The following is a 15,942-nucleotide window of genomic DNA, read 5'->3' on the forward strand; positions in this document are numbered from 1 at the left end:
TTATGTGATGCTCAAAAGTTATTATTTTTGAATGGCCCCCAATCAAGCAAATGTAAGTATTGGCTGAAGGCATTTAACTGACTATTGAGAATTGTGATTTATTTAAATTGATATTATGCAAGTATACTTTTACCAGATGACATTTATGTACTCTTGAATTCAGGTGTTTTGAGTGGTACATTTACATGAAGAGAAGAAGATGGAGAGTGGATCTTGAATTTGTTAAACTAAATTTATTTTAAATTTTCAAAACTGTCTATGATCTGGAGATTTTTTAATGGAATTTTATGGAATTTATATTTTGTCTATTCTCTGTTTTGCTTGGAAACACCACAAAACATGAAGCTCTACATCTGCCACAACCTCTCCTTCTTTCTTCTAGGTCAAGGCCAACAACTTTGCTACAGATCCTAACCCTCCCTCTATTAGGAACAGGGTTGAGGGAAGCAGGAAGTGGTAGAGAGAGTCCTCCGCATCCTTCCACTCTGGAATCCCTGTCTCCCATGTGGTCACATCCTAATTCTCTGCTTTTTCATAGCCAAACTTTTCAGAATTGACAATATTTTCTCCATAGTTTCAAATTAATTGCCATGATTTTCCCTTCCCAGCCCACTTCATTTTGGCTTCTATATCCGTCACTTCAACAAATCTTCCTATGGTTATAGCTGATTTCCATGTCACTAATTCCAAGAAATACATTTCAAACTTGACCCTTGTCTCAGGAGCACTTGACATCCATCTGTCATTTAAACTGTTTCAACATTGTTTCCTTGTATCCCACAACACCTTGTGCTCCTCGTGCCCCTCCAATCTCTCTGTTTGCTCATTTTTCTCCTCTGGAAGCTCATACTTCTCGACCTAGTTTTTTAAATATTGGAATCACTTAAGGTAACAGACCAACACTGCTAGACATATTCAACAGTTTCCTGATTCTCTGGTTGTGTAATCCGAAGGAGTGGAGAGATGGGCACAACTGGTATGGCACACAGGCAGGAAGGATGAAAGGAGGGTAAACCCTGGAATTCTCGGTCTGGAGAGAAGGGGCTCAGGGCAAGCTGACTTTTTTTATTTTTTTGATTTAATTTCTTTGTTCATAAGACCAGATGAGGTCTAGATAATCCAGTGGGGTCTTTCCAGTCATAGCAGCTATCCATTATACTGTATCTATCTGTCCTCTCCCCCAGATCGTGAGGTGTCCCAGGGAGAGGCCTACCCTCGATCCATCTTTTTATCCTGGCATTGTCCAGCATTGGCCGGTGTACAGGATGCAGCAATGAGGGTGAGGACTGGCTCTATGCCTCCTTTCTGAACATTTCCATTCTCTTACTCCAGACTCTTGTGGGAAAAAAATATGTAATGGAGCCATGTGCCCTGGGCCCTCTGCATGGAACGTACTATGTAAATTCCACTGATTCCTCAGTCTCTTAACAACTGCTTGCCAATGCCCTCAGCATCACCATAGCAGCTGCTTTGAATCCCCACCCTGCTAGGCACTCAGTCCTCTCTGCCCCTGCCAGGGCAGAAGATGCCTCATAATCCTCTGAAAAAAATGAGGTTATCTGGCATCAGAGATGTCATCCGCTCACTCCTTCCCTCTATCCTGCCTCCTATGCCTCTAACATGTTGGTTTTCCCAGTTGAACCCCTTCAAAACTGTAACTAATGTGCTGTCAATTAAGAGCAGACTGAAGTGATCACTGCCCATCTCGATATTTTCATAAAACTGTCTGGGACTGGACATCTATGAAGTTTCTGTGCCCCATCCCATACAGCTCATTCCTTCTATTCAGCACCCCACTCACCCCCAGGCCCTGTTTTTTCTCTCATTGCCTCTCTCTCAGCACCTTCTATCTTTCCTCTCTATCAGCACCATCTCTCTTAGGAACAAGGTCCAGGCTCCCCCATTGTGAAAATAGCTGTCATTTTACTTTATTCTTCCTCTCCTCATCTCCCTTCTCACCCCCTGCTTTATGCTTATTCTCTTAGTAGACAAGCCTCTTGACCTGGGATGTCTCCATTCCTTCACTGTCCTCTTGTTTTGTAGATTATATTCCTCATCCTGCTCTTTCCTGAAAGCCTTTAATATGTCTCCCTAGTTCAAGTGATTTGAGTAACTATTTCTAGCCTATTTCTGGCCTAGCCCAGAGCTGGGCTCCAAGGGAATCCAAGAGATGGGGAAAAAAATGTTTTCATGGAGTTTCCAGACCTAATTAGGAAGATAAGTTGAACATGAAAAGAGATACATAATGAAGCTGTATAGAATTGCTGACTATGGAATGAGTCATAAATGAAAACATGAATAAATGAAGTATCAAATGAAAGGTATGAAAATGAGTGTTTCAATTGTTCATAGGATAGATTCCCATGGGCTGGGTGGTTAGAGAAGCATTCATAGAGGAGGTAAGTCTTGAGGGCGGCTTCAGGAAGAGCAGAAGACACATGGGATGGAGCAGGGGGGTAGAGCGAGGGGAAAGAGTGATTCTTCTTGCTCTTTCTACCTCAATGAAGAGAAACACAGAGATCATCCTAGATTTCTTCCCTACTGGACCCACATCCAGTCAGTTACCAACTCCATCAAAAACACTCTCCAATATTTCTCCCACTTATTCTGCCTCTCTGTCCCATGGCATGCCCCCTCATCAGGCCACCATCACATCTTATCTGAATATTGCAACAGCATCAGAACTGGTCTTCTAGTGCCAGTTTTTCACCCACCCCATACACATATCATTTGTTCCCATAAATGTTAAGATCCCAGGACCTGGATTCTTGAGACTGACTGGATTCAAATCCTAACCCCCCTTCTCACCCTCTGATGTCCTCGGCAAACTTCATAATCTCTCTGTGTCAGTTTCCATATATATACAATGGGGATAATGGTAATATCTATCTCTAATTTCTATTATGAGGATTAAATGAGCTACTACATGTAAATCACTTTAAAATAGCACTTGGCACTTAATAAGCACACAATAAATATTTGCTTACTATTATCTCCCAAATAGCTGTAATATGCTACCTAACCAGTCACTTTCCATCTTAAATCCCTTCAGTGGATTCTTATCACCTTTTGTAAAGTCTGAAATCCTTACCTGAGCTGACCATGTTGCTGGGGCTTTTTCAGTGTCCCCATCCCCCATCTTACAGCCAAGCAAATTCAATTCAGTGGACATTTGTACAGGTATGCCAAGAGAAAGAAGGGATAGATGCTCTGCTGTTGATCTCCAAGATGGGATTTTCGAGTTGCAATAAGTATCGAAAGCCAGTCTTTAGTCAGAATAAATAATTTTCTAACTTCATGTATGACCCCTTGGCATGTCCTATTGGAGTAGGCTGTAGATTTTCAGTCTCAATCAGGGGTAGAGAGGACACAGGCTGTGTCATAATGAAAGTTTTTACCACATGAATGCAAGTTGTGAAAAAGCCCCCCTCTTCCAGACCGGTGGACTAGGGTAAGAATTAGCAGAAGTAAAGCCAGAGGTCAGGAAAGCATCTGATTTTTCTGCTCTAGGCTAAATTTCTGGAAGTGGGGATTTGGATAGATTTTGCCTTGGTTCCTTTTGGAGAGGAACCGGAGTGAAGATGGCAGTGAAGCAGAGAGAAGACTTGAGCTAGCATCCTCGAGCCTCTCTTAGGCTCCTGGGTATAGTACAAAAAGTGCCAAAGTTCTTTGTTTTCTAAGGAAGGACACAGAATGCTGCGGATGGACCAGCCAGGTCTCAGAAGGGATTAACATCTCCAGCAAGAGCCTAAGTAAGACTGGGTCAAATAAGGAGTCCCCAGGCCCTGACCCTGTGAAAGAACTAACTAGAATGGTGGACATTGGCAAACGCTAGAAATCTGAGTGAAGACCAATTGCAAAACATTTACGGGCACACCACTGGATAAGCCACACTATATAAGTATAATGATTATACATGCGCATTCCCAACTCCCAGATCCCTGTGTGTTCTGACAGAATTTCAGAGTGGGGAAGAAGGTTTTTTGGGTTTTGGGTTTTTTTTAACACAGCAGTTTACCATTTATTTGTGGCAAAGAAGATAAACAATGGCCTCAGCCTTGGCATTATTTTACAACATAAATTCTGACCTCCCATGATTGAAAACTGTCACAGCTGAAGTGTGACACTCCAGAAGGGCGTTAAGAAGTCACCCTGAATGAACTGGAGGGTATGATGCTGAGCGAAATGAGTCAATCAGAGAAAGACAAGTATCATATGATCTCACTGATATGAGGAATTCTTAATCTCAGGAAACAAACTGAGGGTTGCTGGAGTGGGGGCGGTGGGAGGGATGGGGTGGCTGGGTGACAGACATTGGGGAGGGTATGTGCTACGGTGAGCGCTGTGAATTGTGCAAGACTCTTGAATCACAGATCTGTATCTCTGAAACAAATAATACATTATATGTTAAAAAAAGAAGAAGAAGAAGATAGCAGGAAGGAAAAAATGAAGGGGGGAAGTCGGAGGGGGAGATGAACGATGAGAGACTATGGACTCTGAGAAACTGAGAGTTTTAGAGGGGAGGGGCATGGGGGCATGGGTTAGCTCAGTGATGGGCATCAAGGAGGGCACGTATTACATGGAGCACCGGGTCTTATACACAAACATTGAAACTAATGATGTAATGTATGGTGACTAACATAACATAATAAAATAAAATAAAATAAAATAATAAAAGAAAAGAAAAGAAAAGAAGTCGCCCTTGAATGAAGATTCTCCCCAATTGATAATGGGTTAGAAATCCGAGGGGGTTCCTCAAAAAATTAAAAATAGAGCTACCCTATGGCCCACCAATTGCACTACTGGTATTTACCCCAAAGATACAGATGTAGTGAAAAGAAGGGCCATATGCACCCCAATGTTCATACCAGCAATGTCCACAATAACCAAACTGTGGAAAGAGTCGAGATGTTCTTCAACAGACGAATGGATAAAGAAGATGTGGTTCATATATACAATGAAATATTACTCAGCCATCAGAAAGGATGAATACCCAACTTTTACATCAATATGGATGGGACTGGAGGAGATTATGCTAAGGGAAAGAAGTCAAGCAGAGAAAGTTAATTAACATATGGTTTCACTTATTTGTGAAACATAAGGAATAGCACAGAGGACATTAGGAGAAGGAAGGAAAATGAAGGGAGGGAAATCGGAGGGGGAGATGAACCATGAGAGACTATGGACTCTGAGAAACAAACAGCGGGTTTTAGAGGGGAGGGGCGTGGGGGGATGGGTTAGCCCGGTGATGGGTATTAGGGAGGGCACGTATTGCATGGAGCCCTGGGTGTTATACACAAACATTGAATCATGGAACACTACATCAAAAACTGGTAAGGTACTGTACGATGACTAACATAACAATAAAAAAAATTGATAAATGTAAAATGCTAAGAACAGTGCTTGACATGTTTTAAGCATATCATAACAGTAAATGCTTATTATTACTAATATTATTCTTATCATTATTATCATGTTTCATTGCTTTGTTTATCTATTCCTGGGCAATATCACATTGGTCCTATTATGCTACAATGTATTTTGCCGAGAAGGCAAATAGCAATCTTTATGTTATTTTTCAAGACTGTCTTAAATATTCTTGTGCATTTTTCTTTGTATATTTCAGAGTCAGGCAGGTTTCATGAAAAATGCTTTTGAATATTGGAATTGCATTAAATTGATCAGTAATTTGGTAAGGAAAAAAAAAGAAAGAAAGAAATCCGAGAACTCGAGCCTGCCTCCTCTGGCCAAGCTGGAGCTGTCCCTCCCAGCGCTCTTCCTCCTCCCCAGGGAAGAAGGGAGCTTGTCCGAGGGCACAGAGTCGCGGTGGGCTGGGCGATCCTCTCCAGGAGCGTCCCTGCGCGGAGAAAGCCCACCTACTCCCGGGCCGGGGACACCGCCTGCGACCCACCGGGCGCACAGCGATGGAGTCCTCCTGGCTCGAGATGCGCTGGGCGCGGCCCTTGTACCTGGCCTTCGTGTTCTGCCTGGCCCTGGGGTTGCTTCAGGCCATCAAGCTCTACTTGCGGAGGCTGCGGCTGCTGCGAGACCTGTGCCCTTTCCCCGCGCCCCCCACCCACTGGTTCTACGGGCACCAGAAGGTAAGGGAAAGGAGGGACGGAGAAGGATGCTGCCGAGGATACCAGGCGGGCGTAGAGGTGGGCTGCTTCCTCCCTTTCCTTTCATCGCTGCATCCTGCACAGATCTCTCTGGCTCCGCCTGTGGCTCTCGGCATCTTTCCATTACTCTGGGCTTGCTCCCTCGCTGTGCTGCAGAGAAAGGGAAACAAGACTGGAGCCCCTGGAGTGGAAGCTTGGGGGCTGGGAAGACCTATGTAGAGACTGAGTACAGAAAAAGAGCGTCCTGTAACTCAGGAAGGTCTCTAGTTGCTTCATTTCTAGTTGCATTTATGTACTCTACCTTAAAAAGCTTTCCACATAGGTCGCTAAAAAATAGTTGTTATTCTAAATATGCTTATTAACTGCAGAAAATATGCAAAATTGAACACAGTTAGTTGCCACCCTTAGTGAATTACAACCAGAGAAAATGAACTTTATCCAAGGTTCTTGTGAAGTAGAGAGCAGCCCCCCGCCAATCACTCAAAAAGTTATGGCAAATTGAAATTTGTAAGAGGGAGACCTTTACCTTTTGGTCTTCCTGCGCTCCAAATCCAGTCTCACCCCTGATTCCTTGTTTTATTAATTCAACCAGCTTTGAGTGGAATTGTGTGATGGGTGCTGGGATTACAAAGAGCAGACCAATACCAGCCCTCAGAAGCCCAAATCAGATGCATACTTAGACCACAAAAAGAAAATGCAAATACAGGGTAATGAGTGCTTTGATAGAGGCCTAGGGACAAGGGGATCTTGGACGGAAATAGGTGTCTCTACCCAGGGAAGGAAGGAAAGTCTATAGAAGTCTGGGCAGAATTTTAAAGGATGGCTGGCATGGGGAGGATGTCCCCAGCAGAACTATTGCATGATCCTTTGGCTCCCCCACTCCTAGTACTTCTGCCCAAAACCAACCACTCTCAACTGTTTTACCTGTTTGTTTCAATCCTTACTGGTAAAATAATATTACTATGTTGCATTTCTTAATTTAATAATTTTAGATATCCATTCATTAACTACCTTATGATGAGTAATCACTTATACGCCATCTTTTACTGTTCCAATATAGTTACATTGTATTTTTTGTTAAATAGAATAATTAGTATTTATATTATTTTGATTATGTAAATATTTACTTACCACTGATCTAATGGTTGATTTTGTTCCTTTTCTTACAGAACTTTTTTTCTCCCATGGTATTACCTTCCTCCTTTTCTCATATGCTTAGTTTTTCAAAATCTATCACTATTTTTTCCCAAATGCTTTTAATAGATCTATCAAACACATCTCAACAGTATTTCCAAATATTGAAACATATAAAAAAACCTGTCAGCCTATATGCTTTTCTGGAAGCATTTCTCCCAAAGACCTCTCCTCCCGTTCTAATCTGGACTGGTGGCTCTCTAGGCTTGGTGCACAGATAATGTGCTATCCTGTGTCATATCTTCCGTTTCCTGGATACTATGTCTTCTCTTTTTCCTGATTTATTTCATCATTTTTATGAGTAGCTTCTTGAGATTGAGTGAAGGAATGTCAGGTGAATTTTCTGAGTTCTTGAATGGCTGAAAATGTCTCTTAAATTCATAACTTGATTGATAGTTTGGCTGGGTATAGGATTATACTTTAGAAATAATTTTCTCTCAGAATTTTGAAGGCATCATTACATTGTCTTCTAGTTTTCAGGATGACTGTTGAAAATGCTAATACCTTTCTGATTTTTTTTTCCAACATCTTTTCTATAGTAAAATGCCCATAACTTAAAGTTTACCATCTTAACCATTTTTAGAAGTGTACAGTTCAGTGATATTAAATACATTCATAATGTTGTGCAGCCATCGACTCCATCCAACTCCATAACTCTTTTCATCTTGTAAAACTGAAATTCTGTACCCATTAAACAATAGTTCCCCATTTCTCTCTCTCTTCCTACCCTCCCAGCAAACACCATTCTATTTTCGGTCTATATAATTTTGACTACTACTATCTCATTTAAGTGGAATCGTGTATTATTTATTTTTTGTGACAAGCTTATTTCCCTTAATGTAATGTCTTCAGGGTTCATCCATATTGTAGCATAGGTCAGAATTTCCTTTCTCTTAAAAACTGAATAATATTTCACTGTGCTTATATACCTCATTTTGTTTATCTATTCATAGATGCATCAGGGGATACATGGGTTGTTTCTGTATTTTGGCTATTGTGAACATAGGTGTACAAAAATCTCTTTGACACCTTACATACAATTCTTTTGGATATGTACTCAGAAACGGCATTGCTGGATCATATGGTAATTCCTTTTTTAATCTTCTGAAGAACAACCACACTGTTTTCCACAGTGGCAGTACCATTTTACACTTCCACCAGAAGTGCACAGGGGTTCCAATTTCTCCACATTCTTACCAACACTTGCTATTTTCTGGTTTGTTTTTTTTTCCTGACAGTAGTCATCCTAATGGGTGTGAAGTACTATCTTATACTTTTGATTTGTATTCCCTAATGATTAGTGATGTTAAGCATCTTTTCTTGTGCTCAATGTCATTTGTATGTCTTCTTTGGAGAAATGTCTAGTTAAGTCCTTTACCCATATTTGGATCAGATTGTTTGAATTTGTTGTTGAGTTTTAGGAGATCTCTATTTATTTTGGATATTAAGCACTTATCAGATATACTAGTTGCAAATATTTCTCCCATTCTGTATTTTTTACTTTTTACTCTGTTATACTGTCTTTTCATGCACAAAAATTTTTAATTTTTATAAAGTCCAATTTGTATATTTTTTCTTTTTTCCTGTGCATTTGGTCTCATATGCTAGAAATCATTGCCAGGTCCAACGTTGTGAAGAATTTTCCTGTGTTTTCTTCTAAGAGTTTTACAGTTTTAGATCTTACATTTAGGTCTTTGAACCATTTTCAGTTAATTTTTGTCTATGGTGTTAGGTAAAGAAGGGCCCAACTTTATTCCGTGGCATGTGGATATCCAGTTTTCCCAGCAACATTTGTTGAAAAGACTGTCCTTTTCCCATTAAATGGTCCTAGCACCTTTGTCAAACATCATTTGAGAGAGCGGAGTGACTCACTCTCTCACTTGAGGTCCCCTTGCTATTGTAGAGTATTCCAAAGAAACAAATCAGAATGCTCAAAAACATTAAGAAGATGGTAGATCTATACTGCAAGTTATCTAGGGGGAAGATCAAGAGGGAGTGCTAAGTCAACACAGCACAACTTCCTAGGAACCCTCTTTGTCTATTTCTCTCCCCAAAGTCTCATTCTCAAGGCACACGTGTGTGAATCAGTCCCATCTCTGTCTTTAAAACATCATTTGACCATATATTTGGGGGTTTGTTTCTAGACTTTCTATTTTATTCCATTCACCTATATGTCTCTCTGTGGCAGAACCACACTGTTTTGATTACTGTAGCTCTGTAGTAAGTTTTGAAATCAGGAAATGTGAGTCCTTCAGCTTTGTTCTTCTTATTAAAGACTGTTTTGGCTATTCAAGGTCACTTGATATTCCACATAAATTTTAAGATGGATTTTCCTGTTTCTACAGAAAACATCATTGGGATTTTGGTAGGGATTACACTGAATTGTAGATTGCTTTGGGTAGTATTGACATCCTAACAATAATAAATCTTCCAATCCATGAACATGGAATGTGTTTCCATTTATTTATGTCTTTTTAAATTTCTTCAGAAATGTGTAGTTCTCACTGTACAAGTCTTTCACCTTGTTGGTTGGGAATACTTGGTTTTCCCATACTTGGTTTCACCTCCTAAATATTTTATTCTTTTTGATGCTATTGCAAATGGACTTGTTTTCATTATTTTCTTTTCAGATTGTTTATTATTAAAAATGCAACTGGTTTTTGTGTAGAAAATGTAGATTTTCTATATTTTAGTGTAGAAATGCAACTGACTGCCAAATCTAGGTTAATTCCTTATGTTTTCTTCTAAGAGTTTTATAGTTTTAGCTTTATCATTTAGATCTTGATCCATTAAGTTAATTTTTGCATATTGTGTAAGGTAGGGGCCCAACTTTATTCTATTTTTTGTGGCTATCCAGTTATCCCAGCACCATTTGTTGAAAAGACTGTTTTTTCCCTCCATTGAATTGTTTTGGAACCTGAGTAGGAAAAAACCCAGTTCTCCTGTTTCCCCTTTACTCTCACAACACTTCTGACACCAGATGTTGGGTGTGCAACCAAGCAAACCTGTGATACCAGCTGAGTGTCCTACAATTTAATGCAATTCTGACATTGTCTACCCAGAGATAGCATAAGATCTCACAGATTAAGAACTCAGCCCAGAAGACTACTCCTCCCCACTTCAGATGCCAATAGCAAGTCCAGGTTTTTACTGTGCTTCTGACCAATCACCTGTAAGTTGGAGATTCCTGTGACTTCCTCTTCAGGTTTGGTTAATATGCTGGAACAGCTCATGGAACTCAGGAAAACAGTTAATTTACTGTTTACCAGTTTGTTTTTTTTAAGATTTTATTTATTTATTTGACAGAGAACGAGACAGTGAGAGAAGGAACACAAGTAGGGGGAGTGGGAGAGGGAGAAACAAGTTTCCCACTGAGCAGGGAGCCCAATGTAGGACTCGATCCCAGAACACTGGGATCATGACCTGAGCCGAAGGCAGCCATTTAACCGACTGAGCCACCCAGGTGCCCCTGTTTACCAGTTTATTATAAATGGATATGATAAAAGATACAGATGAACATGCAGTTGGAAGTGATGCATAGGGCAAGGTATGTGGGAAGGGGCATAGAGATTCCATGCCCTCTCCTGATGCATCACTCTACCAGCACCTCCACACGTTCTCCAAACTAGAAGGTCTCCAAACTCTGTACTTCTGGAATTCTTACAGAAGCTTCATCATGTAGGCATGATTGAACATTAACTCCATTTCTGGCCCATCACCCTCTCTGGAGAATGGGAAGTGGGGCTGAAAATTCCAAGCTTCTAATTGTGGGTTGGTCTTTCTGTGACCAGCCCCATCCAAGGGCCCCCAAGAGCTACCTCATTGGAACAAAAGACACTGCTATCAGTTGACTGTAAACATGAAGTTTATTTCTAGATTCTCAATTCTATTCTATTGATCTATATGTCTATACTTATGCCAATACCACACTGTCTTAATTACTTTTGCTTTGTAGTAAGTTTTGAAATCAGGAAGCATGAGTCTTCCTCTTTTGTTCTTTTTTTAAAAAAGATTTTATTTATTAATTTGAGAGAGAGCAAGCGAGCAAGAGAGAAAGCACGAGTAGGAGGGCGGGGCAGAAGGAGAGAGAGAGAGACAGACTTCCTGCTGAGCTGGGAGCCTGATGCAGGACACTATCCCAGGATTCTGGGATCAGAACCTGAGCCGAAGGCAGATGCTTAACCAACTGAGCCACCCAGGCGCCCATATTTTTGTTCTTTTTCAAGATTATTTAGGTAATTCTGGATACCTCTGGTTTCCATATAAGTTTTAGGATCAGCTTGTCAATGTCTACAAAGAAGCCAGGTGTGATTCTGATGGGGATTACATTGAATCTGTAGATCAATTTGGAAAATATTGTCATGTTAACAATATTAAATCTTCTGATCCACGAACATGGGACATCTTTACATTTACTTAAGTCTTTTTAAATTTATTTCAACAATATTTTGTAGTTTTCAGAGTATAAGTTTTACATTTATCTTTTTAAATTTGTTTCTGAATGTTTTATTCTTTCTGATACTGTTATAAACACATGGTTTTATTTTCATTCAGATTGTTTATTGCATTCATAGTGTTTTAAAGTCCATATCCCTCTTGACTGTCAGTAAATTATTTTTTTGTGTTTTAGAGAGGCCTCTGTCAGAGTTTTACAGATGAGAGATAGATAATATGTCAAGCTAACTAATATTACCAAATCTACTTATTTACCTTTTTTTTTTTTTACCCTTTATGTTTCTTTTGACAATTCATCACTTAGATAATCACAAGGAACAGCTGGAACTATTTTCCTTAACCTCCCTAAGGTTCAGTTTTCTCATCTGTAAAATGTAGGTTCTAATCATATCTGCTTTGTAGGGTTCCTGGTATAAAGATTAAACAATATAAATCATGGAAAACATGATCTTGGCAATACAGAGTTCATAGTAGTGCTTTGTAAGTGTTAGCTATTACTATTTGTCTGGGGACTAAGCATTTTTTGAATATTTCTAAACAATGTTTCCTAAATATGTATAAGACATATTTTCAAATATATTAAGATACTGCTGTGGATGAAGAAATATAAATTCATGTATTATGGGAGTCACAGTGGCTTTCTCTCCTTTTGCCCAGACAGGAATTACTAAAAGTCAGTTAAGTGTTTGACTCTTGGTTTCAGCTCAGATCATGATCTCAGGGTTGTACGAATGAGCTCCACGTTGGGCTCCACACTGAACGGAGTGTCTGCTTGAGATTCTGTCCTTCTCCTTCTCCCTCTGCCTCTCCCCTCAATTCTCTCTGTCTCTCAAATAAATAAACAAATAAATGTTTAAAAAATTATACTCCAAGCTTGGAAATGCCCAGTAAAGCATGTTTGTGGGACTTTATCCAGGCCCTACATTCAGCTTGCCTCTGTAAGAGAGGATGAGTCCAGACTGCTTGGCTCCTCTAACTTCCTTCACTCTTTTTTTCACTGCAGTTACTTCAGGAGGGTAAAATGGAGAAATTTGAGGAGCTTGTCGAAAAATACCCTTGCGCCTTTCCTTGCTGGGTTGGGCCTTTTCAGGCACTTTTCTATATCTATGACCCAGACTACGCAAAGATATTTCTGGGCAGAACAGGTAAGAAAAAGGATGAATCTCAGGAAACTAATCCTCCTAGGAGAAATATGCAAAACTCAGGCAATATTCTAAAGAAATCCTGAAACAAAGATTAAAATTGGGCCTTTACTCTAACTGCTAGGCTAAATGAGGCAGAAGAGAGAATTAGTGATATAGAAGACCAAATGATGGAAAATAAAGAAGCTGAGAAAAAGAGAGATAAACAACTACTGGGTCACGAGGGCAGAATTCAAGAGATAAGTGATACCATAAGATGAAACAATATTAGAATAATTGGGATCCCAGAAGAAGAAGAAAGAGAGAGGGGGCAGAAGGTATATTGGAGCAAATTATAGCAGAGAACTTCACTAATTTAGGGAAGGAAACAGGCATCAAAATCCAGGAGGCACAGAGAACCCCTCTCAAAATCAATAAAAATAGGTCAACACCCCAACATAAGATAGTAAAACTTACAGGTCTCAGAGACAAAGAGAAAACCCTGAAAGCAGCTCAGGACAAGAGATCTGTAACCTACAATGGTAGAGACATTAGATTGGCAACAGACTTATCCACAGAGACCTGGCAGGCCAGAAAGGAGTGACATGATATATTCAGAGCACTGAATGAGAAAAACATGCAGCCAAAAATACTATATCCAGCTAAGCTGTCATTGAAAGTAGAAGGAGAGATAAAAAGTTTCCAGGACAAACAAAAACTAAAGGAATTTGCAAACACGAAACCAGCCCTACAAGAAATATTGAAAGGGGTCCTCTAAGCAAAGAGAGAACCTAAAAGTAACATAGACCAGAAAGGAACAGAGACAATATACAGTAACCGTAACCTTGCAGGCAATACAATGGCACTAAATTCATATCTTTCAATAGTTACCCTGAGTGTAAATGGGTTCAATGCCCCAATCAAAAGACACAGGGTATCAGACTGGATAAAAAAACAAGACCCATTGATATGCTGTCTGCAAGAGACTCTTTTTGACCCAAAGATACCTCCAGATTGAAAGTGAGGGGGTGGAAAACCATTTACCATGCTAATGGACACCAAAAGAAAGCTGGGGTGGCAATCCTTATATCAGACAAATTAGATTTTAGATTATTTATTCATTTATTTGACAGAGAGAGCGAGAGACCACAAGCAGGGGGAGCAGTAGAAGGAGAGGGAGAAGCAGGCTTCCCACTGAGCAAGGAGTCCAATGCGGAGCTCAATCCCAGGACCCTGGGATCATGACCTGAGCCAAAGGCAGATGCTTAACCATCTGAGCCACCCAGCCACCCCTCAGACAAATTAGATTTTAAACCAAAGACTATAATAAGAGATGAGGAAGGACACTATATCATATTTAAAGGGTCTACCCAACAAGAAGATCTAACAGTTGTAAATATCTATGCCCCTAACATGGGAGCAGCCAATTATATAAGCCAATTAATAACAAAAGCAAAGAAACACATTGACAACAATACAATAATAGTAGGGGACTTTAACCGCCCCTCCCCTCACTGAAATGGACAGGTCATCTAAGCAAAGGATCAACAAGGAAATAGACTTTAAATGACACACTGGACCAAATGGACTTAACAGATATATTCAGAACATTCCATCCCAAAGCAACAGAATGTACATTCTTCTCTAGTGCCCATGGAACATTCTCCAGAATAGATCACATCCTAGGTCACAAATCAGGTCTCAACTGGTACCAAAAGATTGGGATCATTCCCTGCATATTTTCAGACCACAGTGCTTTGAAACTAGAACTCAATCACAAGAGGAAAATCGGAAAGAACTCAAATACATGGAGGCTAAAGAGCATCATACTAAAGAATGAATGGGTCAACCAGGAAATTAAAGAAGAATTTAAAAAATTCATGGAAACAAATGAAAATGAAAACACAACTGTTCAAAATCTTTGGGATGCAGCAAAGGCAGTCCTGAGAGGAAAGTATATAGCAATACAAGCCTTTCTCAAGAAACAAGAAAGGTCTCAAATACACAACCTAACCCTACACCTAAAGGAGCTGGAGAAAGAACAGCAAATAAAGCCTAAACCCAGCAGGAGAAGAGAAATAATAAAGATCAGAGCAGAAATCAATGAAATAGAAACCAAAAGAACAGTAGAACAGATCAATGAAACTAGGAGCTGGTTGAAAGAATTAATAAGATTGATAAACCCCTGGCCAGACTGATCGGGGAAAAAGAAAAGATAAATGACCCAAATAAATAAAATCATGAATGAAAGAGGAGAGATCACACCCAACACCAAAGAAATAAAAACAATTATAAGAACATATTATGAGCAACTATATGCCAGCAAATGAGATAACCTGGAAGAAATGGATGCATTCCTAGAGATGTATCAACTACCAAAACTGAACCAGGAAGAAATAGAAAACCTGAACAGACCCATAACCACTAAGGAAATTGAAGCAGTAATCAAAAATCTCCCAACAAGGGGCGCCTGGGAGGCTCAGTTGGTTAAGCGACTGCCTTCAGCTCAGGTCATGATCCTGGAGTCCCGGGATCGAGTCCCACATCAGGCTCCCTGCTCAGCAGGGAGTCTGCTTCTCCCTCTGACCCTCTTCCCTCTCGTGCTCTCTATCTCTCATTCTCTCCCTCTCAAATAAATAAATAAAATCCTTAAAAAAAAAAAAATCTCCCAACAAATGAAAGCCCAGGGCCAGATGGCTTCCCAGGGGAATTCTACCAAACATTTAAAGAAGAATTAATACCTATTCTTCTGAAACTGTTCCAAAAAATAGAAATGGAGGGAAACTTCCAAACTCGTTTAATGAGGCCACCATTACCTTGATCCCGAAACCAGACAAAGACCCCATCAAAAAGGAGAATTACAGACCAATATCCTTGATGAACATGGATGCAAAAATTCTCACCAAAATACTAGCCAATAGGATCCAACAGTACATTAAAAGGATTATTCACCACGACCAAGTGGGATTTATCCCTGAGCTGCAAGATTGGTTCAACATCCGCAAATCAATCAATGTGATACAATACATTAATAAAAGAAAGAACAAGAACCA

The 15,942-nt window shown here is 40.0% G+C and overlaps 1 protein-coding gene across 1 annotated transcript in view; it reads left to right on the forward strand.

Moving 5' to 3' along the window:
* The window catches only part of LOC113912514 (cytochrome P450 4X1), a 70,679-nt gene that overhangs the window by 22,317 nt on the left and 32,420 nt on the right, over positions 1-15,942 (forward strand). Inside the window, exons 2-3 of the mRNA XM_027575740.2 lie at positions 5,627-6,101; positions 12,772-12,913. Of these exons, the coding sequence (XP_027431541.1) occupies positions 5,925-6,101; positions 12,772-12,913 (319 nt within the window). The 5' untranslated portion in view covers positions 5,627-5,924. The remainder of the gene's footprint in view (positions 1-5,626; positions 6,102-12,771; positions 12,914-15,942) is intronic.

The sequence above is a fragment of the Zalophus californianus genome, chromosome 4 (genome assembly GCF_009762305.2).
Source record: "Zalophus californianus isolate mZalCal1 chromosome 4, mZalCal1.pri.v2, whole genome shotgun sequence".
Classification (NCBI taxonomy): domain Eukaryota; kingdom Metazoa; phylum Chordata; class Mammalia; order Carnivora; family Otariidae; genus Zalophus; species Zalophus californianus.